This window comes from Panthera onca, chromosome A2, assembly GCF_046562875.1.
Source record: "Panthera onca isolate mPanOnc1 chromosome A2, mPanOnc1 haplotype 2, whole genome shotgun sequence".
Taxonomy (NCBI): Eukaryota; Metazoa; Chordata; class Mammalia; order Carnivora; family Felidae; genus Panthera; species Panthera onca.
Window position 1 is genome coordinate 168,515,771 of NC_138340.1, and position 16,435 is coordinate 168,532,205.

The window sequence follows — 16,435 nt, forward strand, 5'->3', positions numbered from 1 at the left end:
CGGGGCTCCTCCCCAAGAGCTGGCCCTGTCTCCACTTTTTCTCCTCCTGTGGCCTGTCATTCCCTCCCCACCACACACCACAGTGGCCTCTCCATTCAGCTGCAGGATGTGAAGAGGGGCTTCACGCCCCTGTCGGGGTGAGTGGAATGCTGACACCCACGTCAGCAATGGGGCACTAGCTCCACACCTTGTTTCCTGTCTTTGTACAACACTGGCCCTCGGGCGGGTGGAGACGGTGAAGAACTCCAGCTCTGAGCCTGGGAGTTACAGCCAACAAGGCTGGATTCACCCTGGCCTCCGAAGGACACTGAGTATTCACCTTGGAGGCCGGAGGTCAGCCTGCAGTGCTGTCTACTACATGAAACGAACTAAACGGAACCAGTTCCTGGTGTTCAGGGAAACGGTGAGCACGAACATGCATTTGTGACAATCGGAGAAGCCCACTTTGACCCTTAAATGCTCTGTCTAGTGAGCCCGTTTCACTTTGCTCGATGGAGCACCGGACCATTCTGTTACCGACTCCTGTGATAACCCATCCTCGTGTCTAGTAACAGCGGGAACGTTCCATAAATGGTGGCTGACTGGATGTGGGAATACCTGTGAAGCAGGTGGGGAAAGTGGCGTCTGATTCCCAAGGACTGAAGGATAAGGTCTGGGACTCCTGGCCAGGAGCGGGGCTTGTTGACCCAGGAGCAGGAGGCATGTCCAGGTCGAGGGGAGGTGGGGTATTCAGTGCCACAAGGAGAGAGAGAGGCTCATCTTCACTCTGTTCCATTGGGTCATGCCAGTAGCAGGTTCCACTTGTGTGGCATTCTAGAATTCTCTAACTGCAGCTCCCAGTGTCAGCCCCTGAGCTCCAACACAACTTTCTCTAGAGTGGCTCTAGCTCTGTTACTAGGTATCATCGATGGCATCTGTCTTCGTGCTCGAGAATTTAGACAAAGTCGTGGTATGGAACCACAATTCCTTGAGGGGAGTGTATTCGTTTTTGTTTTGCTTTATTTTTATTCTCTGTTTAAGGTCTAGGAGCCCCTCTAGTTTTGGTGGAAAATTTTGGTTTTGGTTGGTTTCAAATGTTTTCCCAAAGGCGTTTATCCACCTGCCTCTGTCTTGAAACGTGAGGTTCGCTGCGTGTCCTGTGGCAAGAACACAGCCCAGAACGGCCGAGAACGTCAGCGCCACTGCTGCCTGGTGTGTGGCTCCTGCCTTGTAACAACTCTTTAGAGGACTAATAACAGTATTGAAAACACGTACCAATGTTCCTGACCCTATACTTCCATTCCTGACTTCAAATAAAAGTGACTGCTTCATACAGCTTTGACGTTTACTCATATGACCGACTGACATCCCCAGAACCCTACAAAATCACAAGAAAGTTTTAACTCAAGAAGAGAGAGATGAAAGACGGAAAGAAAGAAGAGGATGATAAAAACTATTTCCAAAATGAGAGGTCCAGGATCCATTTGTAATTATCTGCCCACCTGAGTCTAAAGACTTTTATTCGATAAGACAGGTAGTACACAAACCCGTAATGTGAACAGAAGCTTGATTGGCCCCGTGACCTACACAGCTTTGAGTGAGGTTTCATTCTAAATTCCAGCCCAAAAAAAGGACCTGCCCCCCACCCCCACCTTCCTGCTTCTTTCAGAAATGCAAAGAAATGCAAGGTGTTCTGTGCCATCTGGGAAGCGTCCAGGTCTCACAGGCCTCAACTGCTCTCCTGCAGGTACACCTAACTCTCCCGAGGGAGAAGACTCTGGCACATCGGAAATGAAGCCTCCAGGAAGCAATGATGGTCCCCGCTCCAGAGTGCAAGGTGCTCAAAAGCAGGTGCCAGCCAGCCTCCGGATGTGGCAACCTAAATCAAGCCTTCAGCTTTTCAAGTTTTAAAAGGGATGAAGTCTACCTGACTTCACACTTAAAATTAAAAGGCAAAATCTGTAGTTCACATGAGAAAAAAATGCAAGCTTTTACAGTGTTCAAAGTTAAGAAACCTACCTTTTAATCACAGGGGTAGTATATATTGTGCCAACATTTCTTGACATGTAAGCATCTTCTAAAAGACAACAATTCGATTCTCAAATGCATATAAAGAATGACTTTGGTTTGCCCCCTAAGTGACAAGTCTTAGTTTTCATTTCTCGTTCCCATATTTGTAGTCTTTCATGTAAATTAAAGGTTCACTCTGGTGTCAGCTAAGTGCATCCCAGCTCGAGAAGACAGAGTTCTGTTTTCTGCCTCTATCCTGCCTTGAGAATCAGTCATGCGATGGTCTGCCGTCAGTTCCTGAAAGAAATGTGTCTAGATGAGCCACAGGAGGCGTGCCACTCAACAGGACAGGGGAGGCGGACTGGAGTGGAGAATCAGCGGAGGAACTGGTGAGGGGGGTGATTCCAGCGGAGGAAGGAGGGGAGAAGCCCAAGGCTGAAGGGACGCAGAGCTTGGCGGCTTCCACTTCCCTCCGTGTGATTTGCTCGACTTGCCGAGAGCTGGGATGTGTGTCCACTAAACCCTGCCTCACTTTGCACTTCACCACACTTGCACCAAACTTCCACACTTCCACGGGTGTTTGCTGTATCTGGTGCCAGTTATCAAACCATCATCTTGCAGCTCTCTTCTGCACACTATCAGATCCCATGGCTGACGTGACTCGATAGTTACATACACGGAAAGATCAATTTGTGTCAGTCTAAACCCTCTTGGCCCATCCTCTTATGACCAGCTGTCTGCCCTTTTGAGGCCGCTGGCAGGGCAGTGTGTAGTAGGTGGGCACGGAGGCTCCGGGGCCCCCAGGCCCCTGGTGCTCCCGGGAGGGTGGTAGCTTCCTGGACACGACACTGAGAGCCGGGCACAGGCAGTGAGATGGCCAGAGGGTCCAGTGAGTGTGGCCAGAAGTCCCTGTCCTTGGCCAGAAGTTCTGAAAGTCCTTGAATATCATAGAAAATATGACATCCTTTCCCCCAAAGACATATATTTCCTAGTCATTCTGTTCCTTAAGAGATAATGGTGAAAATGCAGTGTGCAGAGTAAGACTGATTCTCTCAGAATGGAGTTCTTAGAGGAACAGACACAAACTATGCCGTTTCTGGTATCACGGCTCTGAAGAGCTGTGGAAAAATAAAGCTTTAAAATTGATCGTATTTGCTGTTCTAAACTACAGGACTATTTTCTCCTAATTTCGGACCGATCAACATTTAGAAGAGTTAGAACTAACTCTTTGGCTTTCATGTGTCTGTCCTGATGTCCATAATCTGGAAACCAATTCTGAAATGTACCAGGGGAGCTCTTTGTTCAAAGGAAATGTGCCAAGAATGCTTTAGGAGGGTAGAGAGGCCCCCTTTGCGACATGAATGACGTTGCTAGTCCGCTCATTTCATACCATGTTTCCTTGTAGTTCGGCAACCCTCAGCCCACACACTGCAAGCCCACTTTGACTATTCTTTCTCTTTCTTTGGAGAGAAAATGTTTGTCGCAGAAAGGGTTTTCCTTTAATTAAGACCTCTCGTCTCTCCTTTGATTGCAAAACTCACCAGTGTGAAGGGGTGCTTTTGAGCCAAGGAGGAGATGTTACAAGCAAATACGGACTTGGAAAGAAAATGCGGTTCAGGTGGATTCTTAGCAAACAGAAGGTGATGGTCAACGTTTAGTCACACAAAGGCTTTTGCAAAGTTTGGGCTGCGATGTGTACATACTGCATGTGCCAGATTCAAAGTCACACAAGCTCTGTGACCACGTATTTCCACAGCTGTGTGCCCTCATCGCTGCATATGGCTCGTGCTATGTTTGGGAGAGCGCCACGAGAGACACTTTGTGAACAGCGTGGATACCCCACTATGGATATAGACAATGCTCACTGAATTTACAAAACCAACTTTTTGAAAATGTAGGTATGCGACTTTTTACGTATACGACAGGCGTATTCAAGTGTTCTATAGCATTCTGCATCACTCTTACGGTTTATAGTTCTTTTTAATTGCCTTTTCACATTCCTTAGAACAAGGCTGTTGATGGTATTCTCTCGTGATGTTTAAACTCCGCTTATCTGTAGTGATGCTCCCTTTTCCCAAGTGTTGTGTATTTATTCCTTTGCAGTACTGTTGTTGGCCAAACAGAAGTCTCTCTGGTTTATAAGTCTTTTCAAAGAACTGGGTTTTTCGTTTGTTCTTGCTGTTTTCATTATTTCTTTTTCACTACTCCTTATTTTCTGCTCTTTTCTTCATTAGTCCCTTCTTAAACTGCCTTGTGTTTACACTGTTGGCTTTTCTATTATTTACCATGTCACAAAATGGTTCATGCATACAAAAAGGAATAAAACCATCTGATAAACAGACTGCACTCACCACTGTCTTACGTAAGACACACAACGTACAACGCTGCATCGGAGCCCCCTGCCCCCGACTGCGGCTCACTCTGCCTGACTCCAGAGGTGACCACTATCCTCACGTTGTGTTCGACGTCCTGTATTCCCCGCTCCACGTGCACTGTGTGAGTTCTCCTAACTAGGAGACAGTACAGTCCTCCTCTTTCATGTTCACGGTCTCAGACTCTGCATATTCTGTACGACCTCGCTTTATTTATTTGCTCAACATGTTTGTGAGACGCAGGCATGTTGATACACGTGCCTCCAGTTTGTTGACCCTGGTTACATATAGCGTTGAATCTCTTCCTGGCTAATGGAGGTTTAGCTTACTTCCATTGGTTTTCATTACCACAGATGTAGCAATGCCTATTACAGACGGAGCACAGATATACAATCTGGAGTCCATAACCAGAAGTGGAGAGCTGTGATTTGGATATTCACTTAACCCATTTTTTTGTTGCCAAAACAGCTTCCAAAATGGTTGGAATTTTGGAATTTTCAATTTGCCCCAGACTCAAGTCAATACTTGGGAATGTCGTATTCTTTCATTTTTGCCACCTTATAGTTAATGAAATAACCTCTTGTGATTTTAACTTCCATTTTTCTAATTTCTTGTGAGGCTGAGCGGGCTGTATTTCTCACCAATTCATGAGCACTCTTTATGTTCTGGGCCTGAGGTGTGACTGCTGCCCTGCCTACCGACCCCCTCGTGGCCTCTCCACCCCCTCCAATCACCACTCACCCTCAGTGGCCCCTCCACCAGGTTCCCACCACGTGTGAATGTCCAACTGTATATAATGAAAATCCTGAGAAGGACAAGCGTCATCACTGTGACCGTACGTGCCCTCCACGTGCACCTCTCCGTCTCTCCGCCCCACAGCACGAATCTGCCTGGAACTCGGAGGGGCAGTGGGCCTCAGGTGGACCTCAGCAAGAAGGAATGACTCCAATTTCCAGGAGCATAAGGGGGTTTCCTAACAAGGGAAGACAGGTAAGTGGAGATTGACTGCAAGCAAAGAGAATGACCGAGGAAGAATATGAAGGAAGCAAAGCTAGGCTTACGTGTCCCACTGCACAGAGCATCTTGGCATAACAGGGGACATAACGCAGAGCCCACAGCCCACCCCTGTGCAGAAGGCCATCACATCTGGAGATCACTGCAGCCCATATTGGTGTTCTGTTCCATTCCATAGCATTAGATGATTTCTTTTCATTCTCTTTTAAGGAATTATAAAACTGTGTTAGAGTTTGTTTTTTTTTTTTTTAACTTTGCTTTTTTGCTTTTGGTTTTGACATACAGCTCAATACAACAGGAGACTCTTGCCAAGAAATAAATCCATAGTTGTTTTCATGACAGCAAATTATGTGCCAACGAGTGACATTTAAATGCTGAATTTTAATGGCTTGTCAGAAAAAGTGAAATGTATTTTTTAAAAATTTAATACACAAGAGAACAATGAGGAGCGTTCTTCTTGTAGGACACAAGAATGGTAAATAGAAAGTGAACACGTTTTTTTCCTTGATGTACATATTTACGTTGGAAAAGAAAGTTGCACAATTAAAGCCCATTTTCCCTTCTTTCTTCATGAGGAAGTCTCCTGAACGGCGGTGCAAGCAGCTGTCAATGAGACCAGCAACCATATGGCCAAGAAGCAGCCTTGATGTACGGAAACATACAACCTGCCGTACTTCAAATGCAGCTACCTGGAGAGAATGGTTTTAAGGGACTCCGAAGAAGCTCCCTTCCCCAAAACCATCTCCTATCAGGCTAACCAAGTTCAGTACACCAGCAGGATTAGAGGTTCTTTTCCTAGAGTAAGACATACACTCCCAACACCTCCAGGATGTTATTATGGTATTGAGCTTTGCATGACCAAGGTGAAAAACCCAAAACATCCAAAGGACAAGTGAGGAAGAAACTAGATAACAGACTGAAAATATCTGAGAAAAAGTTCTGGATTCCATGGCACTGTTGGAAACAAGTGTCAGATGGAGGACCCCAAAGTGGTGTGGACACATACATGTGTTCATGTGTTTTTGTGTGTGTGTGAGTTTCTGTGTGTGCTCATGTGTGTGCACATGTGTACGTATTTGTGTGTGCACTCAGTCGTGTGTGTGAGTGGACATGTGTGTGCTTGCGTGTGCTCAAGCATGTGTGTACATGGATGTGTGTGAGTGCATGTGTGTGAACATGCGTGTTTGTGTGTGTCCTCACGTGTGAATATACATGGGTGTGTGCATGTGTATGTGCGTGGTAGTGTGTGTGCTCACGCGTGAGTGTACATGGATGTGTGCATGTGAGTGCATGTGTGTGATCACGCATGTGTGTGTACATGGACATGTGCATGTGAGTGCATTGTGTGCGTTTGTGTGTGTGCTTGTGTGTGTGCATGTACTCACATGTGTGCATGTGTGAGCTCACATGTGGAAGTGTGGAAGTGTATGTGCGTGGTTGTGTGTGCTCACACGTATGTGGACATGCATGTGTGTTTGTGCGCTCACATGTGTGTACACAGACGTGTGCATGTGTATGTGCATGTTTGTGCGTGCTCACATGTGTGCATGTACATGGACGTGTATGCATGTGTTTGTGTGCTTGTGCGTGTATGTGTGTGCTTGTGTGTTCACGTGTGTGCATGTACATGGATGTGTGCATGTGTATGTGTGTGTGCTCGCGCATGTGTGTGCACATGGATGTATGCGTGTGGGTGAATGTGCATGTTTGTGTGCTCACATGTGTGCATGTACTCACACATGTGCATGTGTGTGTGCTCACGCATGTGCATGTACATGGATGTGTGTGCATGCTTGTGTGTGCTCACACGTGTGTGTAAGTGGGCATGTATGTGCATGCTTGTATGTGCTCATGTGCGTGTGTGTACATGGACATGTATTGCATGCTTCTGTGTGTGCTCACACGTGAACGTGTGTGCTCATGTGTGTACCTATACACATACGTGCTTGTGCATGCACTTACATATGTGTGTACACGGACATGTGCATGTGCGTGTTTGTGTGTGCTCACACGTGTGCATGGACGTGTATGTGCATGTTTGTGTATGCTCATGTGTGCGCTTCTGTGTGCTCACGTGTGTGTACATGGATGTGTGCATGTGTGTACATGTGTTGATGGGAGTGAAGGTACTACAGCCCACACCCAGAGGGGCAGCCATACTGTCCAGAATCAAAATATGCCAAAATCACCCAACTGTAAACTTAGCAGCTGAGGTAACATGAGTCTTCCCTGCCTGTGGCAGGGCCAGCAGCACGAGCCCTCAGACGCGGTTACAGGCGCAGGGCTGAGACACACCAAAGGGCCCTCCGGTCTTAGTGTTTCTCCCGTGCTTACTGAAGACACAGATTCCCAGGTCCTGCTCCACAGTCCTTGTTGGAACCACTGGAACGGGCCCAGGAATCTGCCTGTTCCAAGTTTTGAGGATGAGTTTTCCTAGCCTGAGAAAGCCAACAGCCCCAGGAAAGAGAGGTCACGGATCACAGATCAGGGGGCAAAGGGCACCCTGGAAAGCAGTCCCAGGGCAGAGCCGAGCTAGGAGGCTCAGCTGTGCGGCCACAGCACTTGTGTCCTGTTGTCTGTGATGCGGCTGAGCTGACCCTCGGCAAAGCCTGTGGCAGGCTGGGACTCAGGGAGGGGGAGTGCTTGCACCATGTGGCCGGCGTGACCCCCTGGCTCCAAGAAGAGGCCCTTATCTTTGAGAATGTGCACCAGAGACACGGGGGCAGTAAGAGCTCATCCCAGGGCTCACAAGCGGTCAGAAAGATCGGCTGTATACGGGCCATGTGCTGAGGGGGCAAGCACGGAGAGAGGTGGGGAAGAGAAGAGCCACTCCCGCCTCCCTCAGGGAGGCTACTCTTGTCCACGTCCAGAGTCGCAGGCCATGGCTGGTGTGGGGCCGAGATGAGGCCAGGAGTGCCCAGTCACAGGAAAGGTCAGACCCAAAAGGGGGCCATTGTAAGTACAAGCTATTTGAAGGGTACATCCATGGGCCTCTCCATCACTTTAACGTGCCCTCTTGTGACTAAGCAGCAAACAGCCATCAGCAGCAGAGGTGACCCCCCAAGACAGAACCCCACACCTACCAGACATCTCCCAGCTTGGGTGGGAAGCACCAGGTGGCTCCCAAGAGACTCACACAGCCTGCTCCAGGACCAGCCAGTGGGAATTAACTTAGAGCTGGGGGTGGGGGGCGGTTTCTAGAGCAAGATGGATGTCACAGGGCAGGACTAAGTGTCATAGGGCAAGAGTGGGTGTCCTAGGGTAGAACCAAGTGATCTAGGGCAGGACTTGGTGACCTAGGACAGGACTGGGTGTCCTAGGGCAGGACCAGGTGATCTAGGGCAGGACCAGGTGATCCAGGGCAGGGCAAAGTGATTTAGGACAGGACCCAGTGATCTAAGACAGGACCAGGTGACCTAGGACAGAACTTGGTATCCTAGGGCAAGACCGAGTGATCTAGGACAGGACTGGGTGTCCTTGGGCAGGACCAGGTGATCTAGGGCAGGACCGGGTGATCTAGGACAGAACTGGTGACCCAGGGCAGGACTGGGTGTCCTAGGGCAGGACCAGGTGATCTAGGGCAGGACTGGGTGATCTAGAACAGGATTGGGTGACCTAGAGGAGGACTGGGTAGAGCAAGCAAGATGCCGTTAAGTAGGCAAATGGATAAATAAACAGTCGTCCCTTCGGACAGTGGAATATTATTCAGCATTAAAAAGAAATGAGCTATCAAGTCATGAAAATAGAGGTACACGGAGGAACCTTAAATGCATATCACTAAGTGAAAGAAGCCAGTCTGAAAAGGCCTATATATTGTATAAGTCTAACTCCATGAAATTCTGGAAAAGGCAAAACCACGGGAGACAGTAAAAAGATACGTGGTCGGATGATTAGGGGGAGAGATAAACGGGACACACTGAAGACTTTTAGGGCAGTGAAAGTACTCTGTATGATTGTGTAGGGATGGACACATGTCATTGTACATCTGTGCAAACCCATGGAGTGGACCAAAAAAAGTTACCATTAATGTAAACTATGGGCGTTAGTTAATTACAATGTATCAGTATTAACTCATCAACTGCAACTAATATGCCATATCAAGCCAAGATGTTAATAACAAGAGAAATCTTTGGGGAGGTGGGGATAAGGGAGTATGTACAAAGTGTCAAGACTTTCTCTGCTCAACCTTTATGTAAATCTAACATTCTCTAAGAAATAAAATCTATGAATTAAAAACCTTATTTGCCTTTATGCTTAACCACTCTACAAAGTACTGCTCCTATGTCTCAGACTCACTCTGAGCACTAAACCTGCAGTGTAACCTTGTGTGACTGCAGCGATGCCATCGGAATGCCCAGCTTCACAGGGTCTTTAGGGCATTATTTGGGAGGGACAGAACACTGGAAACTGGGAAAGAGATACATGGGCAGGTCCTAAGGAAGTTGGGACACTGAACCCCTCCGTTCCACCAACCTTTCTTTGCCAGAAGAAGCCCTCCTTCCCCTCCTGCTAAAGAGGCTAACCCTGTCTGAAGAACGTGTCTGAGCCACCGAGGTGGTTGCCCTACGTGGTCCTGCTGAGCCTTCCCCAGACACACCGTCACCACCTCTCACTGCATCTGGACCTACACCTGGACTTAAGTCCCAGCAGGCCCCAGGGTGGGGAGGCAGAGAGAGAGAGAGAGAGAGAGAGAGAGAGAGAGAGAGATGCCCTCAAAGAACGGCATGATCTTGTCAATTTACCAACAGAAACCTGGGCAACACATGTGGGAATGGCTCTTAAGTATGTGAGATCAAGATGGAATGAATAGAAATTGGACCAGGCTAAATGTATTGATATGGGCCACTAAGCGCAGATTCTCCAACCAATGTTTTAGACTAGGGGGCTGGAAATAGCTTTAACAGTTTCCACCAACGGTTGACATAAACAGGCATCCGAAGGGGGTGTCCATATGAAATGACGTGGAGATGCCAGAATTTCCTTGTTATATCACAAAGAGGCAAGTGTCTGAGGCTTATGGAAATTGGGACACTGGAGTGGATTGCCATGTAAGACCTGCCAATGACCTCAGGAGGGTAGAGAGGATATGCCTTTCCCCAAGACTATGAGAGATGAGTTTAGAAGAGTGCCCCAGCGCCCTTGAAGAGCTCTGTGCTGATGCCCCCTCAGGTCAGAAAGTACCGTGGGAGAGCTCTCCTCAACCTGGGATCCCTAAGTGCAGAGGGGACGACGGGATCTTGAGGTGGCAAGGGCCAAGGGGGCGCATGTAAGAGCTAAGGACAGATGGATGTGGTCACCACAAAGCAGCAAGCAGAAGACCGTTGTTACTGATTAGGTGAGCAGACTGCTCCTACCACTGGAATAGACAGACAGAAGGCCTCCAAGAGTCTTAGGGACCTGCATAAGCAGGAAAGTTCCGGATCTACAGAACTGAGGTCTGGCTTGAATCACCAACACAGAGTCACAGCCCTTCAAACAACTTCCAGACTTGGCACAATCCCAGGTCATAGAGTAGAGCCCCAGGAATGAAGCTGCAGGGTTGGGGCAGAGTCCCTGAAGGGTACACGAGTCGGCAATTCATACAGTGATTCCTTCTCCTAGCCTTCCCCAGAGGGACCTGCGTCCTCGTGCCAGGATGAGTGTGTACCAAGGGAAAAGGAGATAATGAGAGTCTTCAGTGGCTATCAAACACTGACTCTGAACTGACGCTAATAGCAGAAAAACCCAAACGTCACTGTGGCCCCCCAGTCAGAGCAGGGGCTTACAGAGGCCAGGTGATCGCACTCACTCTGTCGTCATTCCCCCAGCTCTGGAGTGGACACACTCAGGGGCTGGCGGGTCCCCCACACTGAGTCCCTGACTGGCAGATCCAGGGCTATTCTGGTGGGAGAGGCCCGAGGACAGCCTCTGGATATAAAACCTTGTACCAAAAGCGATACGGCCTCCCTGGAGGGCATGGTTAGTGGGAGATTAGTGCCACCGTCAAGGACTTGAAGGATGCAGGGGAGGTGACTGACACCACGCCCCTTTCAACTCTCCTGCTTGGCCTGTGCCCAGAGAGGTGGATTGTGGGAAAGGACAGTGGATTATCATGAACTTAACCTGGTGGTCACTCCAAGTGGTGCTGCTGTTGCAAATGTGGTCCCGCTGATGGAGGAGTCAGCACAGCCACCACAGCCATGGTGCCCGCGACGCAGCTGTTAGTCTGGTGACCGCTGTCTCTACACCCATACTTCAGACCAAAAGAAGCTGTCTGCTCTCACCTGCTGAGGTCAGCAACATGCCTGCACTGTGCTATATCACAGGTGTATCAACCCTCCAGCCCCCTGTCACACCTGCACTGTGCTATATCACAGGTGTCCCAACCCCCCAACCACTGTCATTATCTGGTCCACCGGGGCCTTACTTAGTTCTGTCCACACAGCATCATGCATGGGACGTCAGTAAATTTAGAAATTATGCTGATTGGACCTAATAGGGAAGAAGTAGCAACTACCCACATATGTGGCTAAGACACCTGCACACCAGACTCGGATGCTGCTTGGCCCTTCGGAAGGCCCCAGAGGCAAATCACAGAGCAGACCCTTAGGGCTTGGGAGCACACACACACATCTCTGCAGATAACTACTCTCCTTTCGAGAAACTGCTTTTGGCTGCTACTATACCTTAGTCAAGAATGAACGCTTGGCCACAGGCCACCGAGCTACCACACAATTCGGTCACTATGAGCTAAGCGTTGTATGACCACAGCCGTCTTCCAGCTCACACACGTTGTTGGCCCTCTGTCCACTCACTCGGATCTGTAAGCAGCTGCCAGCAACTGCCCTTTCCCCCAGGGTCCCATTCAGCTTCTGGGAGTTGCGCACGTTCGGCATCCTGACGAGGGGCTGACTTTCGCAGGACACCTCATCACCAAGGTCAGGGCCACGAGAACGGTCATGGGCTCCTGTCCGTCCTTGTCCTCGACCTCTCATCTCACACCCACGGTCCCTTCCCACTGCCTGGCCTGCAGATTCAGGCTCCAGACCAAAGACAGCAGTCTGGTAGACGTGCTCCATCACCGCCCACGACTGCGCACGACCAACTCCCTGTAACTGATCGCGCACGCGGTCTCCTCGCGGTTCTGCTTCCCTGCCTGAACCTGGGACAGTTAGTGTCCTGGGGAGAAAGGGTGCCACAGTCCAACGGCTTGGAGCGAATGAATGAATGTAATTCTTTACTGCAGAACTTTCCGGCACGTTCACGAACCAGCATACATCACGAACATTCAAAAGGAGGAAAGGAGCAAGTAATGTTTCCCAAACCTACTGGACCACAGACTTTTTTCTTGATGGAGCCACTGATAAGCTCTGTGGGATATGATGTAGAAAGAACGTATGGACTCAGGTCCATGTTCCTCTCCTGGTCCCTCCTTCCAGGCCTCGGTCCCCAGCAGGGCCATTTTAGGTCCTGACCACGAGACATGCGAATTTCACCCTCCAGGAGCTTCACCCTGACCCTCACCTGACACCAAGGTGTTGTGTTTGCAAGTGGGCCTCCTGTCCAGGCTCCGAGGGCACAGGAAACAGGGCTTTACTGCCGTAGTAGGAACAGGGCATAGTAATGCTAAGCATGCGGATGCAGCTTCCCCCTCTACTTCAAAAATTATATACATAATATAAATTACGTATGTGATAATTATGTGTATAATAATATCTGAGTTATTGTAATTATTTTTACTCTGAAGTTAGCTAACATACAGCGTGGTCTTGGCTTCAGGAGTAGAACCCGGTGATTCATCACTTACATACGACAGCCAGCGCTCATCCCAACACGTGCCCTCCTCAAGGCGCATCACCCATCTAGCCCATCCCCCCACCCTCCTCTCGCCAGCACCCCTCAGTTTGTGCTCCGTATTTAAGAGTCTCTTAGGGTTTACCTCCCCCTCTGTTTTTATCTTATTTTTCCTTCCCTTCCCGTATGATCACCTAAGTTTCTCAAATTCCACATATGAGTGAAATCTCATGATATGCGTCTTTCTCTGTCTACCTGACTTATTTCACTTAGCATATTTTTAAAACTATCTTCTTAGCACCCCTGTGAAGTAAACAGGTAACAGGAAGCTCCTGTATAACAAAAACTTGCATGATGACAGTATTTAGAGGCAAACTGACTTTCTGGGGGTTGATCAGTGGCTGGCTTGCACGTGGCTGAGGGGGGCTGGTCCCAGGCCCGGTGTCTCTGCTCACGTGACCTGTAGGTGTCTCTCCTACTCTCTGAAGCACTGTCAAACTGCTGTGGTTCCTGGACGCCCGGCAGCATCTCGGGCCACCTCTAGCCCACGAAGGGAACCCCCGCTGGAACCTTCTAGGAGTAAGGCTGCCTGCTCCTAGCCCTCTTCTATCTCAGCACTGGTTCCCCCGACCTAAGAGGCCCATGATCTTTAAGGAGAAGCAAAGCACCTGCTGAATGCTGGGTGCAAAGGCAGCTCGGGCCAGCAGCCCAGGACAGGACAGTTTGGCCCACACCTGCCTACCTGTTCGGGAGAGCTTCTGCAAGGTGGCTGCCAGGTGCTGCAGAACCGCCGGTGACACTTCATAGCGGTGTGTGTCTACTGCTGGAACCTTCTGGCACCTTCCAAACACTCCATCTGTGAGAAAAGGGAAGCAGAGAAGAAAAAGTGACATTTCATTTTCAGAGAGAAGAAAGGCATTACACACATCCTTGCAATATATTCTAATTATGCACTGTGGTGAGGCTTTGGAACACGGCTTTAGAAAGTCATCAAAACACTATCATAAGTCAGAAGCACTTGGAAAGTAATGGTTTATTTAAATAGAAGAGCATGATAAAAAACACAATTCCAAAGGTATAGAGAAAAGGACGTGAATTCAGAGTAGCTGGCATTTTCTATTCTACTTCCTCATCCCTTCCCCCCTCGCCACCCCCGCCACTCACTTTTTGTAATTTCCTGCCCCTGGCTTTCACCTTTCTGACTTGAAGCTTTGCTTCTGACAGTCCTGTGGCAAAAAAGCCAGTAGTACTCAGGATCGGTTTTCCAGATGAGAAACAGAACACCCAGGAAATAGAAATATGAATTTGTGGAAGCCTGAGGATCGTGGAAGTACCTGCCACGCAGGCTGGCAAACGGGGGCAGATGCGGGAACGGCAGTGAGGCTGCTCAAGGTGCTTCCAGAACAAGAGAGACTAACGGGGACAATTTATCTAGTCTGTTCCATCTGTCTAAAATGACACACTCTGCTCATCAACATCTTTTCAAACCACACCCTCCAGTTAATTTAGGCCCCAGTTAGTCTTTATTCGGCAAATTGTTCACTTTGAAATAAGCTTCCTGTAGGGGGTTCAAACATCCAAATTACTGTCCTTCGTACACACAAAAGACTAATTCAAGGGCCAGGCGGCCATCTGCAGCTTCAGGCCCGGATGGAGGGGGAAACACTTCTCTTATTGTTCACAACAGTCTCACTGCACGAAGTGTAGCCGAGGAAAAGCCTTCAAGTGCAACAAGTTTAATCGGCAGAGACACGTTCGCCCAGTGCCAGGCTGACTCAGTGATTACGGGTCTGATGTCCCATATGTGCTTAAGATGGATGGCGCTGTGTGATCGGCAGAAAATCATCCAAAGCATGGAAAGCATGTCGTGGATTTCTATGGGACTTTGCACAGCAGGGGACACGGCCGGCACAGCTGCTCATTCCGGGCACACCACGGCCATGCAGAAAAGTCAGACCCTTCTGCCGGCCCCGCCCCCCGCACAGGGCTCTCCTGGGCACCTCTGCCGGTCACCTCTGTGGGTCACCTCGGCCGTGCGGAGCTCTGCCGGTCGCCTCCACCCTATGGCACCGCCCCTCTGTCCGAGCGACTCCCTTAACACAACGGCCATCTCCGGCCACAGTGATTCCCAGTCACAGTTCTCTTGGAGGGAGGGTCTCATCTCCCTGCCACTACCCAGTGAGACAGGCAATCTGCTCCACGTGAACACAGACAGCAAGTGTCCCCGTTCTTTTGATTTTGCCTTGTGCGAAGAACCCTGTGCCTGTGGATGGCGTATTCATGTGGGGAAGGACGAGGGGGCAGGGAGGAGAAGGAGGCTAAGAGAAAAGCTGAGAACTCTCTATAATGTACCTGAAACTCTCATTTTACTTTACAAATGGAGTATCTCGAAAGTAGAATTGTAACATGTAGAGACTGGAAGGAGCATTAAGATGGGCTGACCCCACATTTTACAGTTGAGCGTCGTGACCTGCTGAGGTCCTCATCAGTGAAAAATGGCCAATGACGTTTCCTATCTATTTTGGAACATCCCAAGTCAATTAATTCCCTCTGAAGTATAAACGGCTTCACCCTTGAAAGTTGGTTTGTGCCACACAACGTGGTAAATACATTTTTGGAAAAATAATTATTGGATTTTCTTGAAATCTCTCTCTCAACTATATACTTAAAACACATATATATATAATATAATACATAGTATTTTTGTGCTTTTAAAATTAGGTTTAGTTTTAGCTAGTAATTTGGTTTTAATGATTTAAATGTTGAAACTAAACCAACCATTGATTGTCTTTGCCCCTAGACTACAGCCTTGCTGATGAGGCAGGACAGAACTTTCCCCGGTACATTTCTTTAAACTTTATCCTTTAAATAAACTTTATTTTTTAAAGCAGTTTTAGGTTCACAGCAAAGTTGAAGGGCAGGTACAGAGAGTCCCCATATACCTCCTGCCCTCACGTATGCAAACCAACAGCCCCCAGCCTGAGTGGTACATTTGCCACAACCAATGAGCCTACAGTGATGCCTCTTTATCACCCAAAGGCTGTAGTTCACATCAGGGTCATTCTCGGTGTTGTGCACCGATGGGTTTGGGCAAAAGCACAGTGGCACGTGCTCACCATTATAGTGTCACGCAGGGTGGTGTCACTGCCCTGAAAATCCTCTGTGCTCCCCCTGTTTACCCCTCCACACCTCTCACCCCTGGCAACCATTGACCATTTTACGGTCTCCAAAGTTGTGTCTTTTCCAGAATGGCATATACATTTGACCCTTGAACCACACTGGTGTGA

General features: G+C 48.8%; 1 protein-coding gene across 4 annotated transcripts in view; it reads right to left on the minus strand.

Annotated features, from left to right (window-relative positions):
- Window positions 1–16,435, minus strand: part of PTPRN2 (protein tyrosine phosphatase receptor type N2) — an 812,735-nt gene that overhangs the window by 566,711 nt on the left and 229,589 nt on the right. For all 4 annotated transcript variants that reach the window (XM_078436952.2, XM_078436943.2, XM_078436944.2 and 1 more), the window contains one exon: window positions 13,891–14,004. In XM_078436952.2, the coding sequence (XP_078293078.2) occupies window positions 13,891–14,004 (114 nt within the window). The remainder of the gene's footprint in view (window positions 1–13,890; window positions 14,005–16,435) is intronic.